The 26,719-nt window shown below is 41.7% G+C and overlaps 3 protein-coding genes across 3 annotated transcripts; 1 reads left to right on the top strand and 2 right to left on the bottom strand.

The window, feature by feature from the left end:
• Nucleotides 1-192: 192 nt before the first annotated feature.
• Nucleotides 193-14,139, bottom strand: LOC134434830 (mitochondrial basic amino acids transporter). The gene is made up of 5 exons (XM_063183451.1): nucleotides 13,815-14,139; nucleotides 12,742-12,785; nucleotides 9,242-9,325; nucleotides 3,672-6,468; nucleotides 193-1,546 (listed from the first exon to the last, which is right to left on the bottom strand). The coding sequence occupies exons 1-4, from the start codon at nucleotides 13,846-13,848 to the stop codon at nucleotides 5,683-5,685; spliced, it is 948 nt and encodes a 315-aa protein (XP_063039521.1). The 5' UTR covers nucleotides 13,849-14,139; the 3' UTR covers nucleotides 193-1,546; nucleotides 3,672-5,682.
• A 1,314-nt stretch (nucleotides 14,140-15,453) lies between these two features.
• Nucleotides 15,454-21,231, top strand: slc25a47b (solute carrier family 25 member 47b). The gene is made up of 6 exons (XM_063183452.1): nucleotides 15,454-15,758; nucleotides 15,893-15,936; nucleotides 16,023-16,094; nucleotides 16,181-16,363; nucleotides 17,374-17,632; nucleotides 18,194-21,231. Exons 1-6 carry the CDS (start codon nucleotides 15,722-15,724, stop codon nucleotides 18,469-18,471), a joined length of 873 nt encoding a protein of 290 aa, XP_063039522.1. The 5' UTR covers nucleotides 15,454-15,721; the 3' UTR covers nucleotides 18,472-21,231.
• On the bottom strand, nucleotides 21,232-26,523 carry LOC134434828 (tryptophan--tRNA ligase, cytoplasmic). The gene is made up of 11 exons (XM_063183448.1): nucleotides 26,303-26,523; nucleotides 25,714-25,834; nucleotides 25,425-25,635; nucleotides 25,115-25,223; nucleotides 24,908-25,027; nucleotides 23,857-24,039; nucleotides 23,597-23,697; nucleotides 23,323-23,435; nucleotides 22,741-22,914; nucleotides 22,290-22,430; nucleotides 21,232-21,889 (listed from the first exon to the last, which is right to left on the bottom strand). Exons 2-11 carry the CDS (start codon nucleotides 25,825-25,827, stop codon nucleotides 21,731-21,733), a joined length of 1,425 nt encoding a protein of 474 aa, XP_063039518.1. The 5' UTR covers nucleotides 25,828-25,834; nucleotides 26,303-26,523; the 3' UTR covers nucleotides 21,232-21,730.
• Between the last annotated feature and the right edge of the window lie 196 nt (nucleotides 26,524-26,719).

Here is a 26,719-nt window from a genome sequence, read left to right as displayed (position 1 = left end):
CTACCAGCACCTAGGAGCTGTGCATGGAACTTAAAACTGTTGAATAGTAATTAAGTTATTTAGGGACAACATGATGGTAACATTTAATACAACATTTACTATTGTAACAATACATGTAATTTAACAGTAATGATACTAATGAATAATAAGGTATGACCAAAACCAAAACACCGTAAATATGACAAATCTCTGAACACTTTTAATATGTTTTATTCAGTTGTCGTTTGCGCTTAAGATTGGCACATCATCACAGCTTAAATGTACATCTTATCAACAATTTGTACCAATGTCAAGGCAGACATGAACATTTTCTCAAGGGAAACGAAAGACAAAAAAACAAGAAAAAAAAAACAAAGAAAACATGTCAATAAAATGGCTCCCTAGCTAGCTGCTTAAATAGATAAATAGCTAGCTATAGGTGGATTTGACCTTCCCTTTAAGTCATCAATTGTGTTTTGCCCACAACCTCGATGTAACATACAAAACCAAGTACACTAGTATTATATAGTAGCACCATAAAACGACCACCATTCATCCCAAAATATTCCATGTCAATTACATTAACACCATTTCCATATATTATCAAAGTTATCATAATTAGTGAGGATTGATTGGGAAATATTGTACTTTACTGTACAGTATTGTATCGTGTACTAGACCGTGTAAGCAGCATTTGACTTCAGGGTTATATGGTGCTGAATTAAGGTGCTTCGTTTAAGATGTTAAGACTTTTAAAAAAGAATTACCTTCTTTTTTGGGAAACATGTACAAAATACATTTACAGTAACATAGTAGCAGTTGGACATGAGTGTGTACTGTTACATAACTTTAAATGACACAAACAAATGTACATTTACAATTTTTAGTTTGGCCCGGACAGTAGTTCGTAAGGCTACACAGATTGTATAATGAGGCTACCGGTATGCTTCTGCTGCCCGTCCACAGTGTTTACACTTGTCATACAAGCATTATCAATACGCACAATAACTTAAAATCAAGTTCTCCCCCAATGATTCCAGTAGCCTTGGCATTGGAACTGACACCAAGCTGCTGGGGGTCAAATCCACAGATAATCTTTCTAAGTGCAGTTGTTGACCTCTAACACAAAATCACACCCAGCTCTGGAATGTGAACAAGAACTCCAGCGGGGAGGGGATAAATTTAGGACGGGGGGTAAAGAAAAATGACACACAGTTAAAGGTCCTGAGCTTTCAGGATTAAGTCCAGAAAAAGTTTTTTAGAATCCTTAGGATTACTAATGTTTAAAAAATATCAATATTTTTAAAACTTTTCATAGGAAAGCTTTGTGTGTGTGTGCGTGCATGCGTGTGCGTGTGCGTGGTGTGTGCGTGCATGTGTGTTTGAGGACGGATGGATAAAAACATATGCACAAAGAAAAACAAAAGGTATGCTGCGACAAAAGAAAAAGACACTTAAATCTACAGTTAAAAGACTGACCTGCTATACCTGACATAAAGTCCAAATCCTGACCTAACAACCCTATAAAAAATCTGCACACCTTAGGTTCCCATTCCTTAAAAAAACCCTGCAGGGATTAAAGTAAAAAAAAATCCTGAGCCTGAACTTTTTGGTGCGTCCACGCGACCCTATTCGATACACGGTGAAACGAGAATTTCAATGCTTTTTAAGCTTAGTATTTACACTTATGTTTGTCTTATTTATCTTATTCTGATGTGGGTGCCATGTCAGGGTCAAAATGACTTTTGCAACTCGAATAGGGCCTACCAAGGAGACCAAAAGGGTGTAGCGATAATCATTATTACATAATTACATACTTATTATGCATAATATTGTAGTTACATAGGCCATTTCATCACAAAAGCATGAGAAAAGTATGTGTAGCAGAATATGACCAACAAAGATTGAAATACCATGACATGTTAGATACATAACAGAGGTAAGAGCATAATCTTTGGTTACTTAGGCCTAAGTGTTTAATCTTGCCTTAAAATATAAGAAAATGCAAATGCCTGGACATGGCTGAATAATAATGCAAAATACTTTTAGTTTTAACAAATTACAAATGCAAATCAACTTAATTCATTAATGTCATTTTGGTGGCTACTATGGACTAGATGTTGTCTGTGTCTGTAGATAGATGGGTTCTAGGTTTTTCAGCTGTACAGTCAGTCTGAATAGAGCCTTGGATAGAGCTAGCTCTAGGTCAGAATTTGTGGTGCCTGCCCTGTAAATATTTTGGCTACTCTCCTATTGGGCTATTCTCAGAAAAAAGACTGCCTTGCTTCATCATCAAGCTCAAGTTGTTCTGTCCATCACCATATAGCAGTATTATTTTTAGCCTCCAATCAATGACTAGAATTCCACTGAAAACTAAAGCCCATTAACAGATTGTTAAAAGCCATCAACAAGCCATTAGGCCTATGTGACATATTATTTAACGATCTCACAATCATCATGAAAACGGCAACTTGAGATGAATGTAGACTAAAAACGTGCCAATGACCGGAATTATACACCCAACAACCAAACCTGTATTATACTACAGCTAGTGGGATGAAACTTGCTGCTGTCTGCATGCAGACTGCCATCTTGCTAGGCGCTATTTGAGTCACTTTTAAGTTGAACACAGCGCCAATGTCAATACTTTTGCATTGATTTTTCCATCGGAGATAATATCAGTTAATATGTAGGTGGTGTTTATTATAAGTAACCCGACTCCTCTTAGCTAAAACATTAGCATAAAAGTTCGGTAGTTATCTGCAACATGCTGAAGTGAAACTAAGCTTTTTTGTTAAATTCTAACTAATAACAAATTATTCTCTTACTGTTGGTGTTCTCACAAGTAGTTGTAGACTGAAGCACATCTTCCTACAACCTCTTCCAACAACCCCAGAAAGTAATCTGGTGATTGATTCATGAATCACGCTATCCAGCCATTATTTTGAATGGAACTACCGGTAGCATAATGCACAGGCAGTGGTTGACATTAGGAGATGAGACACAGATAAACGGTCCGCTCGACCGCTCCACACTCCGGGAGATGCTGTGACAGCTCCGTGTTACTTTCTAAGTTGGGTTCAGAAATTATGAAAAGACACAGAGGGATCGAACGTCTGTGGAATAAACAGAACCTTGTGTGTTGTGGAGAGCTAATTATTAGCACTGAGCAGAGAAGCTTTATCAACACTATGCTTATCGACATTCTGTAGGCTATGTCCAAACACACAATGTCCAGTTCCATTTATGTTTTTGACGACAGCGGCATCACCAATCCATAGCATGCAGTTTAGTAATCTTAACACATATTTCTGCTCATAGAGCAATAAACGGTGCAAGGTGCCTTGCCATGTAGAGCGAGTTGTTGACACTGCTCTGTGACCGCGGCATGAGAACGGCGAGTCGGCGACTGCTCGTAGACCGCCGGCTCTCTATGGTGGTCCGACTCGAGCGAGATACTGAAGTAGCACGCTTTCCTAAGACATGCCCCCTTCTTCTGATTGGTTAACAATGTTAGTTTTAGTGAGCTCCTTTGCTACCATTGGCTGACAAACGCAGGAGGGATTACGGTTGTCTTTTTATTTATTTATTTACCGTCAATTTATTTTCGAGTATTTAAAAAACAAATTAACCCACGGGCAATCGCTAAATGCCGGAAATCCGGTATATGCCGGAGAACTTTAATCCCTGACCCTGATAGACTTCTACTCAACTACAGTGGCTAGAATTTCTGCATGAATTCGGCATGAATTGTGTTCTCATCTTCATCAAGGTCACAATAGATAAACACATTCTGCACAGAAATTATGATACATTTTCATTTTTTTCTGAACACATGTACAGTGCAAAGTGTGAACAGTATGTGAACCCCTTGGCTAATGATTACTTCTAAAGCTAATTGGCAGCCAGGTGTCAGCCAACAAGGGCTCAGATTAATGTAATGAGAAGATTGCAGGTGTTGGTCAAAGTTGCCCTGCCCTAGACATGGGTTTTTCGTTTACAAACCTCCGTGTTGTGAGGAGGGGCAAGATGCTTGACCGACAGCAGTTTCCAGCAATCAGAGGTTGAACAGTGTGCAGCTAGGGATTGTTTACAAACAGTAAACCCATATATTAAAAACACACACCAGTTTTGAATCAGCTGTTCTCAAGAAGCATTGCCTGATGTGAAAGATGCCTTGCACAAAAACAGTACCAGGAAGGTCTGTGATCCAAGAGTTTGAAGCGTATTAAACTGCAAAGAATGTATGTCTTGATGTTAATGTGCCTACACAGTAAGTCAAATTGTGAAATGGAGAAAGTTCATCCCTGTTGCTACTTCCTCTATGTGTGGTCATCCATGTAAAGGTGAGCGCAAAAGCAGACTGCAGAATGTCCAATGAGGTGAAAAAGAATGCTTCAGTGCTAGCTAAAGACTTGCAAAAAAATCCCTGGCTAGTGCAAACATTTTTGACAGATCTACAATAAGTAAAACATGAAACAAAAATCGAGTTCATAGTAGGACGGTAACATAGGAAACAACTGCTAATAAAGACAAACATTTCTGCACATTTCAGTTTTGCGATAGAGAGCACCTGTGTCAAAAGCATCAAAACCCCATCCCATTGACCTACTGTACATTTAGATGCTGTGGTAGAATCTCTAGAGTGCAATTCACAGCAAGACCATTTCTGACCTGAAACACTTTCGTGAAGAGGAAAAGTCCAAAATATCTCACTTTAGTGCAGGTCTGAGCAGCAACTACAGGAAACGTTTGAGGTTATTGATATCAAAGGTAGGTCAACCAGTTACTAAATCCAATGACCACTGTGAATATTTACATGTGGGATTCTTTTTTTTTTTTTAAGAGAGAGAGTCCATCATTTTGTGCAGTTGGTTACACCAGACTGTATTTCTGTACTGTTGTGAACTGGATTTTATGCCCAATTCATGCAAAATTACAAGTAATTCAAGAGGGTTCACATACTTTTTTTCTATCCACTGTAGGTGTGCAATTAACCCGCAAAAGTAATTTGTGTTCAACCTAATTTGCTGCTTAAAGTGACTAGACGACATACAGTATTTGTTAGCAACCCAAATAATCCTAATTGAGCCTTTGTAGAAGAAAAGCAGTGACTGACAACAACATGGAGGAGAGAAGAAAAGGGGGATATTCAAAAAGGACGGGTTCATACTTACACAGATAGAAAAGCATCTAGGTAACTCAGGCACTGCCATCAGTTCATTGTCGTGCAAGAACCATTACATCATCTAGAGGGCGCTGTAGAGCTCCATATCCACTGAAGTCGGGCGTACACTGTACAATTTTTGGCCAATCTTGACACAATTTTTCAGTGGTACAACTATTCAGATTGGGCCTACAGTACTTTGGTTCAATCGCGCGCCTCACATCGTGTGTAGTGTACATGTGGTAACGACAAGCGATGAACACCTCACAACTATCGATCTGATGGGGGAAACCAAACCTGCTTGAAATCCTGATCGGCTCTGTGTGTGTGTGTGTGTGTGTGTGTGTGTGTGTGTGTGTGTGTGAGTGAGAGAGAGAGAGAGAGAGAGAGAGAGAGAGAGAGAGAGAGAGAGAGAGTAGCGTCGCAACCATGGGCTTCAAACTCTGTTAAACCGTTCCGCAATTCACTACTCGCTCAACATAAGCAGCAGCTGAATGTCATGATTGGGGAAAAAATCGTACAGTGTAAGTCCAGCTTTACAGGCTGTTGGTGTGTACCTGCTGCTGTTGCTGCTGCTGCTGCTGCTGCTGTATGGCCTGTGGTGGAGGCGGCATCTCGCACTCGGCACCTTGCTGGTCACGCATGTACATGAGGAAGAGAGTCACAGTGGCGAAGGTGGCGGCGTTGACGGGGAAGGCTCGGAGCAGCGTGGACACCAGGCCCCGCGTGAAGCACCGCCAGCCCTCGCGCTCCCAGCTCTGCCGCACGCAGTCCGCGATCCCGCTATAGCGGTGGACGCCCCCGACGCCGTCCGCCTGCAGCCGCGACTTGATGACGTCCACGGGATACGTGGAGAGCCAGGACACGATGCCCGACATGCCGCCGGCAAACAGCAGCTTGGGGATCATGTAGCTGTCCTCGGGCTCGCAGCCCAGACGCCGCGTCAGCGTGTCGTACACCAGGAAGTAGAGGCCGAAGGCCGGCGTCTCGCGCATCACCGTGGTCACCATGCCTCGGTTGATGCCTCGGAAGCCCTCCTTGCGGTAGATGCGCACCAGGCAGTCCAGCGAGTTCTTGTAGAGCTTGCGCGCCGTCTTCTTCTTCTCGCCGGTGCCCTGCATCTGCATGCGTGTCTTGGCCAGCTCCATCGGGCAGCAGATGACGCACTGGATGGCACCCGCCGACGCGCCCGCCAGGAACTGGTTGAGGGGCGTGTCCTGGGCCAGCCTCCGCATGGCGTTGCCCTGCACACCGAAGACGATGGCGTTGATGAAGGCCAGGCCCATCATGGGGGAGCCGATGCCCTTGTAGAGGCCCAGGAGCTGGGGGGGGGACGCACACAAACAACAAAAATGACTTATTAATGATTTATCACTATTACATTACATTACATTGCATTTGGCAGACGCTTTATAACCAAAGCAACTCTCAAACGAGGACATAATCATAGCCAACATCACTAGCACAGGAAATATACAGAACAACGAGAACGTGCTGTACTAATGTTCCCTTAATGCCTCATCAAACATCCAACCAGTAGGACCATTCTCCTCTGACCTCTGGCATTCAAGGTGCACTGTGTAAGATTTGGCCAGAATAGGTATTGCAGCTATGCTTCTCATTGATTGAAAATGTGCTGCCTATTGCCACATTTTATGTTTTCATGAAATTTAAGTTCTGCCACCTGCAATCTTACTGTAGGCCATGTAAGATTGCAGGTGGCAGAACTTAAATTTCTTTGGGTCTTGGAAAAAAAATGCTCAAAATGTTGAAATACTTGTATGAATGATGAATGGGGGGGGGGGTGTTTTGAAAATAGCTGGCATGAGTTAATGGAATACAGTGAAGAAAAGAAAGCTCCGCACATCTGCATGGTTTACTGCAACGTTTTTGTCTGCTGACCTTCTCCAAGCAATTCAGCCTTGAGGTTGACCACAGGATGTGGTCAGTAGACCACAGTAAACCATGCAAATGTGAACAGTGTGCGGAGGCTGTCTTTTCTTCAACGTTGGTGACCCAGGGGTTCCAACGCACCTGACCTAAGGAGGTGTGCAAGAATTCTACACAAACAGTTAATGAAATATAGTGCAATATGAAGGATCTGTGGGTACTTAATGGGTGCACAATTTGTGCTCGTTATGCCAGGGGGTTACCTCAATCTATGTCCAGTTTCATTCATTTACTATCCAGCCTGCTTGGAAGTAGCCAGGGCACGCGGCACGAGGACGAGGGGTCATGTAACATACTGAAGCACACATGCAGCCCACTGGCTCACAGGTCTTCTGAGGTGTCCCGTTACTCTCTAGGCTTGGCAACACGAGGGTCAGCAGAACGCTGAACGCCACTTCCAGACGGACAGGACAGCCCTTAGCGGGAGCGTGTCTACCAGAGCACATGGGAACTAATTTAAGCCAGAGAGATTGGATGAATAGAGCACAGAACTGTATAGCGTACAATTTTTGATTACGCCTTAACCCCTTAGCACAGAACCTATGTTATAACCTTACTGCCACCAAAATGGTAATGGCTGTGTCTTAATTTGTTACTCAAGGTTCTTGGTAATGTCATAGAAATGTTGTTATAGTGTAGTTGAGTATTTTCAACAAATAGTGAATAGGCACGCCGGTGACCCCATCTGCTCTAAGAGGTTAAAGGGACACTCCACCCATTTGCATTAGGCTTTCCATTGCTAGACACCCAGTCATACTTTTGAATGGTCGTGCAACACTCCCCCTGAGACAGGAGAAATCCGTATTCACTCGTCATTTTTCATCATTGTAGGAGGAAGTGTAAGAGAGGTGGATTTCTGTTGAGACTACAGCCTTTTCCCACCCTTTCAACCCCGCCCATAGGGGGTTGAACCTAATGCGCTAACAGACCTATCACAGATCAGTGTGCCAGTGCTTTTGAAATCACTGGCATTGAGGCTCCAGTAAGTCACTGGCAGAGCTGCCTGGGTGTGGCCTGTGGAACTTGAGCATTGCAATGCATTATGGGGATTGTTGTCACAAATCCACAAGCACTAAAAAGTCATTTTCTGCCTTTTCTCAGCTAAGAAGGCACCAAATTAGAAATGTATGCTACTATTCTACTACATATCTGACCCACTTTAAATACATATTCCTGTCTCCACCGGTGGAATGCCCCTTTAAGGGAACATTAGTACATTTTGTGCAGTAGTTGTGGAGATTGTGTCATGCTCCTGGCTGGCTACCCTTCAATGTCCTCCTTGGTTGAATTGTTCAGTACATGCAAAACATTGTATAGCACGACATAGTAAATAGGGATAGGAATAGTAAAAAAAAAATACTTTTATGATAGCTGTAACTTGAATGTATTCAGTTAATGCTTTCAATGCAACTGACTGTTGTCCCTTCACTTAAGAGATCCAATGTTGACCTTTAAAAGCATAGTCAATGATCATGTGTTTCAGGCTGCATGGGGAAATACACACACCTTTGCAACTGCTCATTGCCATTTTGTATTTCTAGAAATAGACATTTTTAGCTGCAAAACTGAGTTGAACTTTGCTCATATTAGTAAATACTAGTTTATTACTTAGTACTGTAGGTGTAGAAACCTGACATTTTCAATTTTTACACAAAGTTGTAGAGATAACTTTCCAACTGTCTGACAACTTTAAAATAGGACAAATTCCAGAAATATTAATGACTCTAGTTGGTAGTTACCATTTTGATTATAGTGCACTGGCTGTAATAACTACTTCAAAGGCATCAATGATTGACCTTCAGTTACATCACTAGGGGGGCATAAATGCTCTCACACACCTGGACCACCATCCTGGGCCACCATGAGAGGACAACTCGAACAGCAGGAGGTGTGACCAACCTGTCATTATTGGCAGGGAGGTCACATCTCCACAACAACATCGCCTGATTTTAAAGCACTTCACTCATCAACATCACAGTGACCCTTTGATGAAGTTGGAAGTAACACCGTCGAAACATGTCAGGTAAAAGATAAAAACTTTTACAAACTTTCACTTTTGCAAAAGAAAATCTGAAGTGTTTAAGTTAGACATAATGAGCCTAATACATATGTTCAGTTAAATCAGTCTGATGATGATATACTTACAGACTCCTGTCTTATGATGGACTGGAAGCAGTGGATTGTTCCTCGATACAGGGGCTTGTCCACACTTTGAACCTGCAGTCTGACCTAAAACAATAAAACACAGTTTCACAAACTGGCAGATAGTCCCATCTTTATAGTTATACATTATAACAATGTTAAAACTGAGTTAGTAAATATCAACATTAACTTCAGGAAAGTGGTGAGTGTTGTAAGCATTCAACAGTCTTTTTTGGAAGGCGAATGAGAATAAATGGGAGGATATTTTACCAAACAGTTTAAATATATAAAATGGTTTTGTATTTCTCTCTGGTTAGGTTCGCAAAAGCTGTTTTCAGACCGACTAAGGGCATGATTCAAGAAAAATTAGTACAGTTGCGTAGCTACATAATGATGCTAGAAAAAAACCTTTCCTTTGACTGTGCCTAAAGAGCATTATATTTTCAATCGCGATACACTATATCAGAAGCATGCGACTAAAACAGTACACTTACTGTAATAAACACGTGCTTACGTCGTGAATGTACTTTTATTTAATTTCCTACATATAATGTAAAGACTGTCTGTGTTTAATAGGGGGGGGGGGTCATAGAGAGAAGGGAATTGTTGCTTAAATCCTATACAATTACACCTACATCTTCGTGATTGCAACATTAGTGGACAAAAAATTATGCGGTAAAATATTTGTAGATCCAAAAGAGGGGTCCTCAAGTCTGAGAACCAGCTGCATTAAAGGGGCTCTAGAGAGGATTAAAAGTTACGTGTAGCCCCTTAATGCGCGCCGTACCTCCAGTGGCACGCTGTAATAGACATTGAAATGTACCTACCATTGCACTACAATACTATGACACAACACAGGCTCTTTAGTAATGCACCACGACTTGGTCATTACCATACTGGTAACAACAAATGTATAAAGCCGCGTCTTTAAGGGGTTAATTAATCACTGTCCAGAGTCAGACGATCCTTATTTGAGTCATTGGTATGTTAACAAAGGACTCTTGTGACCTCTTTCACGGTCCACTGTCAGAGAACCCCAAATGCAACTTTTGACAGAGCGGTCCGCTACGAGTCTTATGGAAAACACTTCTCATACGAAGAATTGCTTTCCATGCCGTATTCAGATTTGTATCTGTTGCTGGCATTCTGTGATGAAAAACATTATCACAGGGAGTTTATTTTAACATCATTTTTTCATGACTGTGTAGATTTTGAGACAGGCATGTCACGGGCACCTCGCAATCGACGTCATCCTACAGGTACATTGTGCCCCTTTAAAGGATCTTTCAACATGCAGTTGTAGGTTCATGCTCTAGCTTTGACCAGAAACCAAGTCTGGACTTCTCAGTACCAATGGTTCATTTTGGTTGTTCAGCCCTTTCCATGATCCTGGTCAGCTAATCAGTTAGAATTCTCAGAAAGAGCAGAACAAAAAAAACCCTGTGTCTTCGGGTAATGATGAGTCAAGAGTACAGTATCTTGAGCGATAGGCCTACAGATGTATGTTGAAATGGATCTACTTGCAGACAGTACTGCTATGGGCACATTGTTCTCCTGTCTTCTGCCCATAAGTTGAAGAGCGACCTGAGTCCCTCACATATTTTTGGTTGCACAATAACTTTTGAACAGGTGAATGGATTTTGACCAAATCTTGTACAGCATGGTTGTACTCTATAAAACGTACATGAACTGATTCACTCCAGTTTCAGCGAGTTGAAGACATTTTTTCTTTCTTTCTTTATTATTATTGTTATTATTATTATTACTGTTATTGTTGTTGTTATTATTTTTCTAAATCCTCACAACCTCTCAGTTGTTTTTGCCGTATCAGACTTCATAGTAATGTGGTCAGAAGAATCTGCTGCTTCACCTAATGAAATCTCACTTCGGCCAGTTGTTCTATCATTTGCTCGGAACAGCTACTGCACCCTATGTGTAGACACACTGAGGTACGGCTTGTGCTCATAACACCATGGATACCATGAGGTGTAGTCAACAGAGGCTGTGGCATCCTCAAGTTTTGCTTTTGGCTTCCTAATTTCAGGTTCACAAACTATCTCTGATAGTCATGAGAATGGGTGCAAGACCGACCAACAGCACAGCACAGCTCTCTGTCGGTCTGAAAACATCTAAGCAGAAAACACGAGGTGAAAAAAAACAGAGGAATTGACCTTGACCGTACTTACTAGGTCACACATCCGTGCAGGGCTTGCATATCCCTCACCCTCATCTACAACAAACCACACTTGTGCTGTTAAATGAATACAGACCCCTAAAAAGGGGACTAGAGAGCATCAAAGCAAACACTGGTGACAACCAAAGCTCTTTGGCCCTTTAAAGAATTGCTGCCCAGAGCACCTCATCAGAAGCAGACCTTGGCTAAGTACATAAAGTCAATTTCTTTCATGTCAGACCCCAAGATATCACCACAGAGAAACGGACAGGTTAATAAGATAAATGTGTTGTTATGTAGATGGTTTTGACTGTTCCCTACTAACAGTAGGGAAATGAGAACCAGAGACAAAAAACATTGACTAAGTCAATGATTTGACAGGAGTGAAAAAAAATGAATATGCAAATCTGGTCAAAACACAAGGAAGATTAAGAACAGCAAAATGTTATTTCCACATTAGGATTTTCATACCATTATAAATAAAATAAAATAAAATAATAATAATAAAAAAAAACACCTTTCTTAGTACAATTATTCAATTAAAAAAAATACCAGGTAATTGTAATTACCATCTTAACGCACAGGGAATCCTTACATAAAGGCAATCAGACAGTCGGACAGGCAAGAGAGAAACAGGGTGAAATAAGACAAATGGGGAAAACAAGACGGAAGTTTACCATTCCGAAGAACTTGGCATTCTACAGCTCTTATGTCATGAGCATAGCAGAGTAAAAACATAACCAGTAAGCAGGTCTGTGCATGCACACCATGCAGTCATGGCCGCTTTCAGCATGCTGCTATTGCACATGTTGTTTCTGGCATCAGAAGGAAGTGTCTGCTGATGTGTAGCTAGCCGGGTGCAGTAATAGCCGCACATGGTGCAAGGGGGTACAAATGTCACAAGGGTGCCAAACACTAGTACTACAGAGAAATGGCTGGTTTGATGTTATTCAGGCCACATCCGTTTCAGGCAGCTGATGGAATATGAATTATTTGCTCTTTTCAACTGTATGAATTGAATAGGGTGTTTTAGTGCCCTGCAACAGTAATACAGCTACATCTTGATGCATTGCTCCCTTTAATTATTCTGGGACAACAACTATTAAGAATTACATTTTCATTCACATAACTGTGGTTGCACATTTCACAGATGCATGCCCTCTCTTGGTGGACTGTGCATATTTCAAAAGGGCATCTTCTTGTGTCTGCGTTGGTGGGAAGGGGGTCATTCATAAAACAGATGTCTGTCTTGCTAAAAAAGAAAGAAACAAAAAAAAGACTACTACCTTCATGCAATAGGCACAACGTAAATGAAATGCCTAAAACCCACCTTCACAGTGTCAAATGGATGCCCCACCAGCACACCAGCAGCTCCTGTTAAAAGATTAAATGGCTTTTACAAATGGGAATATTAACACCTGGACAAACTTGGCAGATGTACACACAGGATGTGATCACAGGAAGCAAGCGTGCATGTAATTTAAGATGGACAATCCTATAACTACACAACTGCTTAGTATATTTATATTGATTGCTCATTTGTCCAGGTTAGGCCTAGGCCTATAAATTAACATAGACATATATTTTTTTTACTTACTCATCTGGTCTAAACTTCAACTGAAAAGTGCTGGGAGATTACAAACCAACAAAACAAAAACAAGATATGCACTTGAACATGTGTTTGAAGCACTTTTGGGGGGCAAAAAGTGGCAAAGTCAACCACTTAATTTTAAGGAAACTCATCACAGATGGTGCCCACATTGCTTAGCCTAATGAGCTACCTTGTCCCATTGTATGTATACGCACTCATAGTAACAGTTATTGGACTGACAACGTGGGCGGACAACTTGAATGAATGAAGTTATTGCCTGACTCGTCTATCTGGTTAGAGAACAAGTCAACTAGAGGCAATGCTTCCGCGGAAGAGGCAGACAGACGCCCAAATGGTAAAACTGGCTCAACTACCATCGGCAATTTTGCGAGAACGAGGCAGATTCGGTAGCGCCAGTAATTTTCCATTACAGTAGGCCCACACACTGTTGTTCTGTAACCCATTCATAAACGACATGGACGCAATTTGAAACAATGAAACTGAACACAAGCTTGGTATGTATCCAACTGTTATCGTCAGTTTGATATCTTGATGATTAACCGGCGTAATTCGGATGTGCACGTGGATAAGTGATGCTGGGCATACAGTGGTAAACATGATCGAGATGATTGTAAATGTTGGGGTAGCTAACACGCTCCAGAAAGAAACCCCCATTTAAGTAAAGGATATTAATGCAAAATTTAAGGATAAATGCAAGAAATAAGTACTAATTGCGCTTGCTTCCTGTTCAAAGAAACTGCTCTGTGAAAGAGCCGAAAGAAAAATATCGCCCCTTTCCCAACTTTACTCACCTCCGATACAGCCTGCGGCAAAGTCTAAAGCCATTTCTTATATCGAGTAGAGTTCTAATGTTGGGCTAATGATGGAGCTTTCTCTTGAAGTTTCGCCCTCTTCCCAATCACAAACTCTCCAGGTTGATGAAATCACACTCAATGTTGCACACTATGGTTTCCTCTTTGCTATTGCTAGAATCTCACAATAGTGCCTCTCTGACTGCACATGCAAGTGCTAGCATAATTTACTCTGCAGGGATGTAGTCCCAAATGCCTCAACCTGGACTCAACAACCCCAACTTTGACAACGAGGCGGACTAGAACTAGTCTACACACCTTCCTATCTATTTTAGTACTGTGTAAGTAGCCTGCGCGGGAGGAGCCTTGGCCTTTGCCTTTTTGAGGCAGCATTTTTGTCCAATCGGTGCTCTGTTTGGAAGACAACTCCCAGAAGTGTGCCACTCTCCAGAATTTCTTTCTGACGAAAAGATAGTTCTACATGTATACTTCAAAGTCAACTGTAATTCATTAACGCACCAGTCGGTGCCCAACTCAAGTTAGACAGGAACTGTATGGCATGATTTGGGACAAGCGAAACATTCATTCATTCAGTTCCATGCAAGCTTTGGACCGGGGGAAAAAAAGAATCGGCCTAATTATCTTCTTCACATCACCCATGTTCACCATATGAATTAATAGAGAAAGAAAAACAAAGAAACATCTGCAAATAACAAATCTGAGCGAATGGAGCTGAGCAGTCACGTGTAATATGGTCGTAGTAAACATGCGGGGTTGTGCTACAGGTCCACCCTTGATTTATTAGGGGGCTGCACGGGTAGACGCCGCACGCCGGCCCGAGGCACATGGTGAAGTCAGCGAAGCGCAGAGGACTGTGGTGCTTCGCTTTGCTTTGCCAAATTCGCGTGGCCCCGCAGCGATACCGAATATTCCAATAATTCGGTGGTGGAATAGATGTATAATAACATGTTAACAATCAATGACACATTTTTACACGAATACACACACACATTCACAGACATGCTGCTGTTGGCTGCCTCTTGTGAGATTAAGAAAGTATTTAATTAAGCTTTCACTTGACAGTCCAAGTAGTAGAACCAAAAAAGTTCTCTGGTAGAACTAGAAAATCACAAATCACCAGTGCATTCTGTGCACGAGCTGCGTTCCGATTGGTCCGCGGCTGCAGTTGATTGTTGTGATGTGTGATGCATGTGAGCAGCACGTATGATCTAAGATCTCTGATTGAGGGTAGAGATGGGATTTATGGCTCTTTTCCGGGATCCGGATCTGAGTGGCTCGTTCCTTTCAAAGAGCCGTTCAAAAAACTGGATCTTTTGGCTCTTTTTTAAATGATTTATTCAGTGTTAAGAATGTAATATTTTGACTCCTCCTCAAGGTAATTTTCTCCAAGCAACAGCTGATTATTCTTCTGCTTCTAAAGACCGTTTTTGCCTCTATTTGGGGCAAACAATTGTGTTTTTTCCCAAATTTTATTACTCTGGTCGAGGTCACGTGCTTAAAATGAATGAGAAATGAACGAAATAACGGTCGAGTGGCTCCCCCAGCTGTGATCCGGTTCCCATCGTTCACTTCAGGGAGCCGTTCAAAAGAACCGGCTCGTTCATGAACGACACACCTCTGATTGAGGGTCGAACAGTGTGTTCCCAGGCTTCGTGGTGGTGTGCTGTAGCTGATCCACTCAATTTTAGTGTAATCAGGATAACCATGGACACATGTGATGATAGTGGTGTGACTTTTGACATGATCTCGGCGCTGAATTAGCTTGCGTTGCTAGCCCGGTGTGTCGGTCTGTCTGCCTTCCCCGTGCCTGTTCTGACTGTTCTGTTCCATGTTAGCAATGGTCAGCAACTATATCAACAAAGGGTGGTAGAGATCGGTAAAGCACGATGTCCTTGGTGGATTTCATCGGTGGCTCGGTTGGGGGTAATGTACTTGTTTTCACTAATACCTACGGTATCAAGCAACTGTGTTGTGCTAGTACGAAGGCTTGTTTTGAAATATGCAATGTTGTAAGTTACATTCAATTGATTGTAGCTTTACCGCTGCTTTCGGTCTAGGGGCCTGTGGAATAGCGGTGGGATATCCGCTGGATACCGTGAAGGTATGCGCATTTAAACACATGTAAAACGCATTTTAGACAGTTAATTTTCGAGTTCGATTTGTTTTATTGTGAGTTTCATTCCGTAGGTGAGGCTGCAAACACAGCGAAGATATACAGGTGTCTGGCACTGCATTCTGTCCACGGGCAAAGAGGAAGGGGTATGTAATTCTCGACTCTCACACACTTAATGACCTTGACTTAACATTTCTGGCACTTTCTTGACCTCAACATTTTGACTCAACAGATCAGGGGCTTTTATAAAGGTATGTCGATGCCTGTCACTACGGTGTCGGTAAGCTCTTCGGTGGTTTTTGGTGTGTACAGAAACGCTCTCAAGGGCTTCCGCCAGCTGAGACACGCGGCTCCAGAGGCGCCCCCTGCCAAACTCGAAATCTTCCTGTCGGGGATGTCCGGTGGAGTTGCTCAGGTAGGCTACAGCTGATTTGATCCATATACAGTAGGGGTTGAAGTTGACTTCCTGCACACACAAGCTCACTCTGTTTTATTGTGGTTCATTAACTGGAACTGAGCACAGCAAATCTCTGACATTGAGGGGGTGTGGAGGTAGCCAATCAGTATCAGTGTTGTTGTTTTTTACTGTAACACCACCAACAACAAAAAAACACAGTTCATTGTCACAATACAAATTATGTCAGATACATGAAGAAAGTCATCCACCCCACTGGTTTGAGTTTACAAGTCACTGATTAGGCCTATCTAAACCCATATTTAGCTCACCCTTGCTGCCCTCCAATGGCAAAATAGTAGGTCTACCATCACCATGGGTGAAAGTAGTTTACATTCCTTACCGGTGCTACCCCCACCCACCATCACCACCCGAAAACAAACAATAAACAAACAAAATAAACATGAGCATTACATATCTATAATCGCTGCATTACCATTGTCTCTTCACAGGATTACACTTGTCTCAAATGGCATAGTGTGGTTGTATGTGTTTTCTACTGAAACAGCAGACCTTACTTTTTTCAAATGTGGGATTTTGGACAGCATTAAACCTATTTTCTTATCGGTACTGCGCACCAGCTGTACATTTTATACCGGTGCTGTGCACCTGTGCATACCCGTCTACTTTCACCACTGACCATCAGTGACGTTGAAACACAGTGATGCTTTCATATAGCCGTAGATTCAATTACAAGACCAAAGAAGTGTCATGCTGTTTCCTGTCAAAACACAATATTATTCAATTATTAATAATACACATATATGCCTCCTGAGTGTGTAGGGCAGTATGCTGAACTCGGAAAACAATGTGCATACCGAAAACCCGATTTTGATCAACACTGATCTACTTTTTAATACCCTTCCCCTGTCATGTGACTCGTGCCAGTCATGCAAACTGGAATGAGAGTGTTTTTAACACATTTTTTTTAAAATCTTCTACGCTTTGCTTTTTTTTGGAAAAAAAAAAAGGTTTCAGTGATGGCCCCAGCTGACATTGTAAAAGTGCGACTTCAGTGTCAGCGAGAGAAGATTACAGAGCAGCAGGTAAAGCCCAAGTATCGGGGCCCAATCCACTGCCTGTTCACCATAGCCCGTGAGGAAGGTGTCTTGGGGCTCTACAAGGGGGCTGGAGCCCTGGCTTTACGAGATGGACCCTCATTCGCCACCTACTTCCTCACCTACAACACCCTCTGTGATTGGCTGACTCCAGACAAGCAGAACAAGCCAGGTAAGGCAGTTTTTTATACTATTGCTGTAAAACACTAGGCTGGTTCCTACCAGACCTCTGTGTGTTTGTGCTCTGGAGCCCCCTGATGGCGCTCAACACACACGCCGCGGAACTACAGGTCGGGCAAGAGCCAGGCAAGTAAAACACGGGTGTCATTAGACGACAAATCAAACACTTTTGGGCCCAACCTACCCGAATTTTAGTACAGCTTAGTGTGCCTTTTTAGTGGCAAGGTAGAACCACAGAATTTATTTCGCCTGAATCTGGCACTGATGTTTAAGGGAGAAACTGACTCTAAGAAAGTCAAGAGGGTAGGAAACTATCCATTGATCCTTGATTATGTCAGACAATGTAAGTCACAAGGAGATGGGCAAGGCAGCTTTTATACTATTGCTGTAAAACACACATTACCGTAGTTTCTCAACTGTCTTTTCCTAACTCCCATTTGTTCCAGATTCGGACCATATTGTATTTTAAAGCACAGCAACACTATATATGTTAATGTAAACTTATGTTTGTTTGTTGTTTTGTGTGTGTGTTTCTTAATTTTTTCAATTCAAGAGTGGAAGGTGATTTTGTTTGCTGGCGGGGTATCTGGGATGTGCGGATGGTGCTTCGGGACTCCAATGGACGTGATCAAAGCCCGTCTGCAGATGGATGGCCTGGGGAAGAGGAGATACAGGGGCTTTTTTCACTGCATCCTGGACAGCGTGCGCACCGAGGGACCAAGGGTACTCTTCAGAGGCCTGTCGCTGAACTGCATTCGTGCCTTCCCAACCAATATGTCCGTGTTTGCCATGTACGAGTTGGTAGTGCGGCTCTTGCGACCAGACTCTTAACCCTTCACAAGACTGAGTGTCAAAAAGGAATAGTTGACCTGGAGAAGTCTAAGCAGGTGCTTTATCGACTAACCCAGGTAAGTGATAAACATTGTGGAAAAGTTAATGATAATTCTTAATTAAACCACTTCCCTTGAGGTAATTCACACTTACCTGGTTCCTACCAGACCTGTGTGTTGAGCTCTGAAGCCCCCTGGTGGCACTCAACACACATGGAGGTCTGGGAGAATGTAGCAGAATTCCATTTCTGGACTCAAAAAATAATGCAGAGCATTTATTGCTTCAATATCAATGGCAGCTTGCATTGAGGAGTCACAGGACAGACTACATTGAAGCTTTAGAGATCAACAGAGAACGTGTTTGAAGGAATTTGTTGATATTGAAGCAATAAATGCTGCAATCATTTTTTTTGACTGGAGGAATGGAATCCTGCTACATGCTCCCAGACCAAGTAGTGGAGCTCATGAAGCTGCACGGAACTACTGGTCGGGAAAGAGCCAGGCAACATTCGCACCAGTTGTGGAACTAAACCTTGGTCCCGTCTATGGACCATTCTTGCATCTAAGGCCAACCATGCTGTGCCTACAAAATTCACTCAAGACATTTCAGATCCAGGCTTTTACGGTGGCCTCCTCTTCACTTGAACCAATGTCATGTTTATCTTTATTATTTAATGATTATTTGTCATCATGTTAAATTAATCCTTACTAAAGCAACATAAAGTATTATTTTCCCCTTTTGTAAGCGTGGTTACTATTACAGACACCGATTAGAGTATTTTCTAGCCTACTGCCACTGTGCTGTTACATGCAAACATATCCAATTTGTTTGATGTTGTTTATTCAGCCATCATTGTTGAATCCGGACTTCGAAGTCCAAACTTCGTTTTGTCCAGTAGTTTCAAGCTAAGGGTAACAGAACAGCTTGTTCAGAAGTGCCTAACACTTAGTGAACTGCTACTTATTTCTATGATTATAACCTTTGTGAAGGTTGAAAAAACTACTTTATGTTGCTGTGACATTCATTGTACTGTACTTGCAAATGCTGAAAAATGGCATTTTACAAAGGGGTCATTCCACGCCAAATCTTCAAATGATCCCAACTCCCGCATGACCATTTCAGATTTAGCTGAAAAAATTCCAGGAGGTTCACTCCTTGATTTATTTATTTACTTTTTTTTCCCATTTAACCAGGAAGTGGTCACATTGACTTACAATAACTCTTCATGAAATATTTTTAGCTGAGAGCTTACATTTTCCTTTCCTTGTGAAGCATATGAACCTCCTTGAGTCTTTTCAGCCAAATCTGGATCATTCGGCTGAGATTTGGAATGGAATGGAATGACCCAAAGGTTTGTACTGTATATCTGTGTTTGTTGTCTGAAGTGATATTGCTCCATATCCGTGACCCATATGATTCATTCATATGTTACCTCATTGTATCATTTGCTAAGTCACTGATGTCATATCATTACATACCTCACCTTGGTTCTATATACAGGGTGTCCCAAAAATGTACACACTTTTTAAGTCATTGTGAAGTAGTTGTTTATTAATATTAACTGAATATTTTTATTCAAAATGTAATAACATCTACAAACATTATTTTACTGTTTTTCACTGCCTGTTCTTGAAAAATTGATGTGTTGAAAGTCTACGCTACAAGACTTGGACCGGTCACACTGACTTGACAGCCACTGAAAATGAAAGCAAGCAAATACCAAGAGAATGGTGTGCCATTCACATGGTCAGCAGTGTACTGGACCAGAGTCCTGGAATTCAGAGTTGTGACAATCAGAGTACAGGAAGTCGGCTGGTGTCACATAGATTAAAATAATTCTAAGCAGCGTCTTTCCTTTCACTAGAGACGAGCATAAAACTACATGAAGTAAAAAATGAATTACGGTACATTTACATTAACTGCACTTTCTGTCTTCGACGCTCACTTCCTAGAACTATTTTGGAACTATATCAGTGGACGATCTGTGTGTCAAAGGCTCCATGAGCCGCCATTGTTATATAAAACGGGAACACTTGAGGTCAAAGGGATTACTTCCATGGCCCTGGCCTGGACCAGAATGGACAGCATTTTAAGAACAGGTGCTGATAAAACAGTAAAATTATGTCTGTATTCTATTACATTTACAAGGTTTAATTAACTTTAATAAACTGCTATTTAACTATTTAAAGTATGTATAAATGTTTGGGGATGTTCTGTATTTGAACTTTTTGCACCTAATCACATGCTTAACAGATTACATATTGATTACTTGTAATGCTACTTTTTTTTCCTAAGTAGTCTATGTGATGAACTATGGAATTTCGACTACAAGCACATGACATTCCACAGTTGCGATTGCTGCACACAGAGGTGGCCATCTGAGAGATGTTCATGTTATCAGCTATGGTTTTCAAAGAATAAGAAAAGAAACAAGTAACAGCCTTGTCGACACTGTATCAGACCAATGTCATGATTCTACATTTCGTTTTTGTTTGTTAATTTTATCTGCACAATGAAGTAAGTTCATTTTGTGAATTAGGATAAGGAACATTTTTTTTTCAGCCAGATGAATTTGTTTGCCATGTAATTTGCCTGGACAATCAGCATTGATTGTAATTATGCTGTTGTAATGTTGGGAGTTCAAGGGGATTCATGTGAAACGATCTACCTAACACGTGTGATGCATGTGATCAATTGTGGTGCATTTGACACTATGTGCTATTATTGACACTCTAAAATAAACACACAACGAAAGATGGACACCATCAATTTACATTTATTCTTTTCATTTTTTACAGCAGAGATATTTCTAGATTAATCATGCGTATGTCAAGTGTGGGCACCAGGCTTCTGGTGACTCGTGGCCAGTTTCTGACCTTCATGTGTCCAGGACAAAGGGTGCAGTGCCTCTTTTCCACTGCCGGTTTTCTGGTAGGCCTACAGCTCGACACAGCGTGACTCGGCCGCCATGTTTTGCTCTTCGATTTAGCTGTGTCGTGCCCAATCAAAATGCAAAAAGTAGTGGCCGAGTCGTGCTGTGTCGAACTGTAGGCCTACCAGAAAAACGGCTGTGGAAAAGAGGCACTAGGGAACTGTTAAAAGCTGTTTGATTAAATCTTCAATTTATTATTATTATTTTTGTAAGCAAATGTAAAAAGCTCTTGATGGGGTGGAGCCTCAAGGCATCAGGAAACTGAATTTCAGTAAAGTACGGTGTTTAAATTGCCAACTCCACAACCCTCTGTGCTTCCCTCCATCACTAGAAGTTGAAGTCTAATTTGCGTGGCGTCATGAACTGTTTCACCATGTCCTCCGTGACCTGCTTGCGTCTCTCTTGGTGGGAGGCGATCATTGGCTGCAGGGTTTCAATCAAAAGTTTCTTCAGCTCTCCTGTTAACAAAGCACCACTGGTGTAGTCCTGAACAAAACAAAAAGAAGAAACAAAAACAGAAAACTGGTAAATCACCACCAACAAGTTGCATTTCCATAACCACTGACAAGACCACATGCATACGCCTCATCTGAAAGACACTACTGGTTCAAATGACCCAACTACAAACTAGGTAGACTGTGAAAAACAACAAAATCATTTTCAAAATGCCCGATTCTGACATTACATGGAGGATGGTGCAAAGAAAGAGGACCTATTGGCTGTTAAAATTCATGAACCTGAAAAATGAATATGCCTCAAGATAGTTTGGACAGGACAATAAACTGCATCAAATGCAGAAGACTAAAGACAACACAAAGTGTTTCTACAAGTATATGCACTATTTGACATTTTTGAAAGATTATGCAGTTTATGGAGTCAGGTTCACCTGTCGAATTTTCTCCAGCTGTTCATCGTCTTCCAGGAAGAATGTGAGGTACATGAAGGACACGTCCACCTCGGTGTTGCCACCATACTGCCTGTGCTCTTCAATGGTGTCCTTGCCTCCAGAGAAAGCGTATTTGTTCACCTGTAAGGAACATGGTGCCATTGTGGCTCAAACTATTCAGTTGCATACACAAGATTGAGGACAGTGAGACAGAATGTGCAGATATGGGCAGTCATGGGTAAGCAGTTAGGGAGTCAGACTTGTAGGTTGCTGGTTTGACTCCCAACCTGCCAGGCTGGTGGTGGGTAGGGGGGGTAATTAACCAGTGCTCTCCCCCATCCTCCTCCATGACTGGTTCAATAAAAGGGAACTAGGGGTGAAAATACTGTAAGATGCCCCATCACTCTTCACTGAACACCCTGCACAGACTAGAGTACCTGGCCATACATACCTTGGTTTTGATCTGTTTGGGGGTGTCCGTGAGGAAGATGGAGGAGTTGGCGTCGCTAGCACTCATCTTGGTCTGCGCCCCCTGCAGGGCGGGGAAGAAGGTGGAGTGCAGTAGTGCGGGTTTGGGGTAGCCGATCCGGGGAGCAACGTCCCTGGTCATCCTAAAGTACGGGTCCTGGTGAAGGCACCGGCAGGAAGAGAAGAAACATCTTAAGTTTGTTAAATACTTAAAACTTTACTCCAGTGGTCTATTTTTCCCCAAGGACCAAATTATGTAGTGCAAATGAGGGTGAGGGACAAGCAAATCGTCCGACTGTATGGCCACGGATAGCACGCAAATGGCTGCATTCCCAGGCTGGATCTGGCCTGCAGCTAAAAAAAAGAAAGGAATTCAAATGGTATTTCTGTGGTTATATCTACTATTGTTTCACGAGTTAAAATGAACATTTCAATTGAGAAGACAATTATCACAGTCTTGTCAAATGAAATCATTCTGTTGAGAGTAGGAGAGAGAGAGAGAGAGAAAAAGAGAGACAGAGGTGGGAAAGACATTGTCATAATAATAATAATAATAATAATATACCTGATCGATTGCACAGGGGATGAGGCACGTCACGTCCTTCCGGTCGTTGAAGATCTGGGGGAAGGAGTTGCTGAAGGACGGAGCTGCCTGAATAGCCGGGAAGCTAATCTTGCCTAGATGGACAGGTGTGGACACTTGTCAGGTTTCTGAGTTGTTGCATATTTCTAAAGCCACCAGTGTCATTGCTAAAACAATATGGTAGCTGGATCTGTTGATGTCTTTAAACCATTTTGAATAATCAACGATGTCCATGTACATGATTTTTAGGACTAACCAATGCAGTCACTGTCGGTGAAGCCAAAGATTCCCTTCACTTGGTTAAATGTTACATGTTTCTGGATCTTCACGACATTTCTGTAGAAGGACGGACTGCTTCTGCAAAGAGTAAAAGGCATCAGATCATGAGTGACCAAAGCATCAAAATATAAAAATGGAACATGTGCCTTTCTATTCTTCCTTTCTAGGCTTTCTATTCTATTCTATTTTATTCTATTCTATTCTATTCAATACAATACAATACAAGGTTTGCTTTACCCCATGTAGTCCAGGTCGGAGAAGATAAACGTTTTGTTGACGTCAAAGCCACAGGCGATGATGTCTTTGGCGTTCTCTACAGCAAATCGGTTACAATCCTCCAGTGTCAGATCTTTCCACAGATACTTCTCGTCATCAGTCAGCTGGATCACCAGAGGAATGTCAAACACATCCTGTAGCCACCTGCATGAAAGTAAAGACATGGTATTTCTGTTCAAACATCCTCACACAAGGCAGTCCAGAGCCGTTAAAGGACCAGTTCAGTCAATTTCAATATGCTGTTGTATTGGTCACGCTACCCTTGACTTGTCAGTACCCGGTGATGCCACATTTTTCGGCTAAGCCCTTTCCGAGATATGAGCTATTCTAATGGGGGCAGTGTTTGTTTACATTTTTTTTTAATTAACATAGGCCTACTCCAAATATTTTCCCATACGGTACCGCTGTTTGCTAGTTGTCTGCTGATGTTGTATAACCTTTCGGATGTTTTTGGGAATAAATAAAAATGTTTTTATCAAATGTAAACAAAGAGCTGCCCCCATTACAATGACCAAGATCTCGGAAAAGGCTGAAGAAGAAGAAAAAAAAACTCAGGTACTGACAAGTCCAGGGTAGTGTGAGCATTACAACTGCATGTTGAAATTGACCAAACAGGTCCTTTAAGTAAAGACAAGGTATCACTAAACAAACAACCTCACATAAGGCAGCCCAGATCCATGGAAGTAAGAGGTAGGCTAATACTTTTGACCTCAGTGTTCCAGATGGCAGCTCATGGAGCCTTTGACAGACATATCACCATTGCCATAGTTCCAAAATAGTTCCAGGAAGTGACAAAGCCAAACACAGAAAGTGCAGTTAATTAAATTGAATTCGTTTTAATTCAGTTCTACATCATATTTGCTTGTTAGTGTGTTAGGCTGTAGCAAAAAGAAAGTCACTGCCTAGAATTATTTGAACCTACGTGTACCCCGGTTGTCACTCTAAATTCCATAGCTCTGAGGCACCCAAACCTCATGCGGATGAAAATAGCAAGAGAATAAGAGGATCTTACTTGGTGAAAATAAAAGGGATGAGATGCCCAACATGCATAGCTTGAGAGGATGGACCACGGCCTGTGTACAGGTAAAATGACTTCTTGTTCTCATAGGCGTCTAATACCAGGTTCATGTCTCTGGAAGAGAAGCAGCAGTTATTAATTTATGAGTCAGGGGCATATGGGTAGGAATGGAAAAACAAACAACTTTCAACTAAATCTCACCTGTGGGAAAAGAAGATTCCTCTTCTGAGAAACCTGTGAGCCTTCTGCCCTGATACTCTTTCTATCCTGTCCACAAGATCCTGCTCAATCTTACTGCTACCAAATCTCACTGTGGAAGAATTGATGAAACACATACTTAAAACTGTCAAGCTGCGGGGGACAAAACTTAATTCATATGGTCTGCCCAAATTTATTTTCATACAGTATTAGTAGTATAGCAATTATTTATATAGTCACAGATTGCAGGAATAACAACAACTCCACTGTTCAATTAGGAAAAAAATTGATTGTCAGGTCAAAACATCCATACCAATGAGCTTGTCATAATCGACTCCTTTGGCACTGCTTGTAGACACTGCCCAAGGGTTCACCATATCATCTCCTTCTTCTGAAGCTGGTCCATTATCGGATGGAGTTCCATCATTGGTTGGTGGACATCCAGCTTTGTAATCCTGGCCAGTTACTTTTTTATAGTCCAGCTTCAGCGCAAGGAGCAATTTCACAGCTGCTTCTATATCAGACTGAGCAAGGCATAATTTAGTCAGTCTTGATGTTTTAAACGTATACTGTAACAATAACCACATTTGTCTTCAGCTCACCTTGTCTGCCTTTTGTGATTTGAGCTCTCTTACTGTGTCTCCTTGAGCAGTTAACTTTTCGTACAGGTCCAAAGGACTCAAACCTAGTGAGCCGTCACCTCCACAGTCCGTCATTTTCAGCCTGAGAAAATAAATAATTGCAAAATAATTAAATAATGGCCTTCGTTTTTGCCAGGTGCTCTATTTACGCACATCTACCATTTCACTCAAATTTCATACGACATTCCCACAAGGCTGACTCTCCCAGACCACTGCACTGTCCACCAGGACTGTTTCGAGAGCAAATGACAGACACAAACATTCGAACCTTTCCCGTGTTGTGGTCCATGTTCTACTCCATTTCCCTTTACTTAACGCTATTTACCTTTGTAACCCATATTCAAACAGCACGTGTTGTTTTGAAATGTAGCCTACGATGAATACACAGATATGACTTTAACCTTTAATGATCCATGTGCTGTGGTCTGTATGAAGAAGTATAATAGATAAATATCGGCAACTCTGAAGCTAGTCTGATTCGCTTTATTTTGTTGTGATCCATGTGACATAATATGACGAAAATTACCAAAAATCGCCTTGTAACACGTACCGTATGGTGTTCCTCAGCTTGCATCAGCCATCAATCGAATGAAACGAAGAACCAGCTGGGTTGACAACGTACACCATCTAAACCGGTCCGTAAGCAACCTTTGCTGTAATTGTTTTGTTCCTTAACACAATTTCTAAACTGGTTATTTTCCTGTCACTATGTACGACACTGTACCATGGTGTACATCATATTTGATATTTAAGTGCTGAATTAGATTATATAAAATAGTGTATAGACAAACCAAATGAAATTGTTATATCGGAACCAACGAAGTACTGGATCCTTCAGGTTGGTGGACAGTTTCCGCTAAAATGTCAACGCAGTGTTCAATTGTCATAATAAGAGTGTCAGCGATTCTGCTTCATTTTCATTGTCAAAGCATTTTTGTATTTGGGACTTGTATGTAGTTTACTTGAG

Source organism: Engraulis encrasicolus, chromosome 19 (assembly GCF_034702125.1).
Source record: "Engraulis encrasicolus isolate BLACKSEA-1 chromosome 19, IST_EnEncr_1.0, whole genome shotgun sequence".
Lineage (NCBI taxonomy): Eukaryota > Metazoa > Chordata > Actinopteri > Clupeiformes > Engraulidae > Engraulis > Engraulis encrasicolus.
The sequence above is the reverse complement of the archived record's forward strand: the minus strand, read 5'-3'. Positions and strand labels throughout refer to the sequence as shown.

What these genes read in the sequence shown, in the direction of transcription:
- LOC134434830 (XM_063183451.1), bottom strand. Translation starts at nt 13,848, where the DNA reads ATGGCTTTAGACTTTGCCGCAGGCTGTATCGGAG. An exon ending in TGCCGCAGGCTGTATCGGAG is followed by an intron (nt 12,786 to 13,814) that starts GTGAGTAAAGTT and finishes ATCTTTTAACAG; the next exon opens with GAGCTGCTGGTGTGCTGGTG. An exon ending in CCATCATAAGACAGGAGTCT is followed by an intron (nt 6,469 to 9,241) that starts GTAAGTATATCA and finishes TCCCCCCCCCAG; the next exon opens with CTCCTGGGCCTCTACAAGGG.
- slc25a47b (XM_063183452.1), top strand. Translation starts at nt 15,722, where the DNA reads ATGTCCTTGGTGGATTTCATCGGTGGCTCGGTTGGGG. An exon ending in ATCCGCTGGATACCGTGAAG is followed by an intron (nt 15,937 to 16,022) that starts GTATGCGCATTT and finishes TTCATTCCGTAG; the next exon opens with GTGAGGCTGCAAACACAGCG. An exon ending in CCACGGGCAAAGAGGAAGGG is followed by an intron (nt 16,095 to 16,180) that starts GTATGTAATTCT and finishes TTGACTCAACAG; the next exon opens with ATCAGGGGCTTTTATAAAGG.
- LOC134434828 (XM_063183448.1), bottom strand. Translation starts at nt 25,827, where the DNA reads ATGACGGACTGTGGAGGTGACGGCTCACTAGGTTTGAGTCCTTTGGAC. An exon ending in TCCGACCTGGACTACATGGG is followed by an intron (nt 23,698 to 23,856) that starts GTAAAGCAAACC and finishes TACTCTTTGCAG; the next exon opens with AAGCAGTCCGTCCTTCTACA. An exon ending in AGCTGGAGAAAATTCGACAG is followed by an intron (nt 21,890 to 22,289) that starts GTGAACCTGACT and finishes TGTTTTGTTCAG; the next exon opens with GACTACACCAGTGGTGCTTT.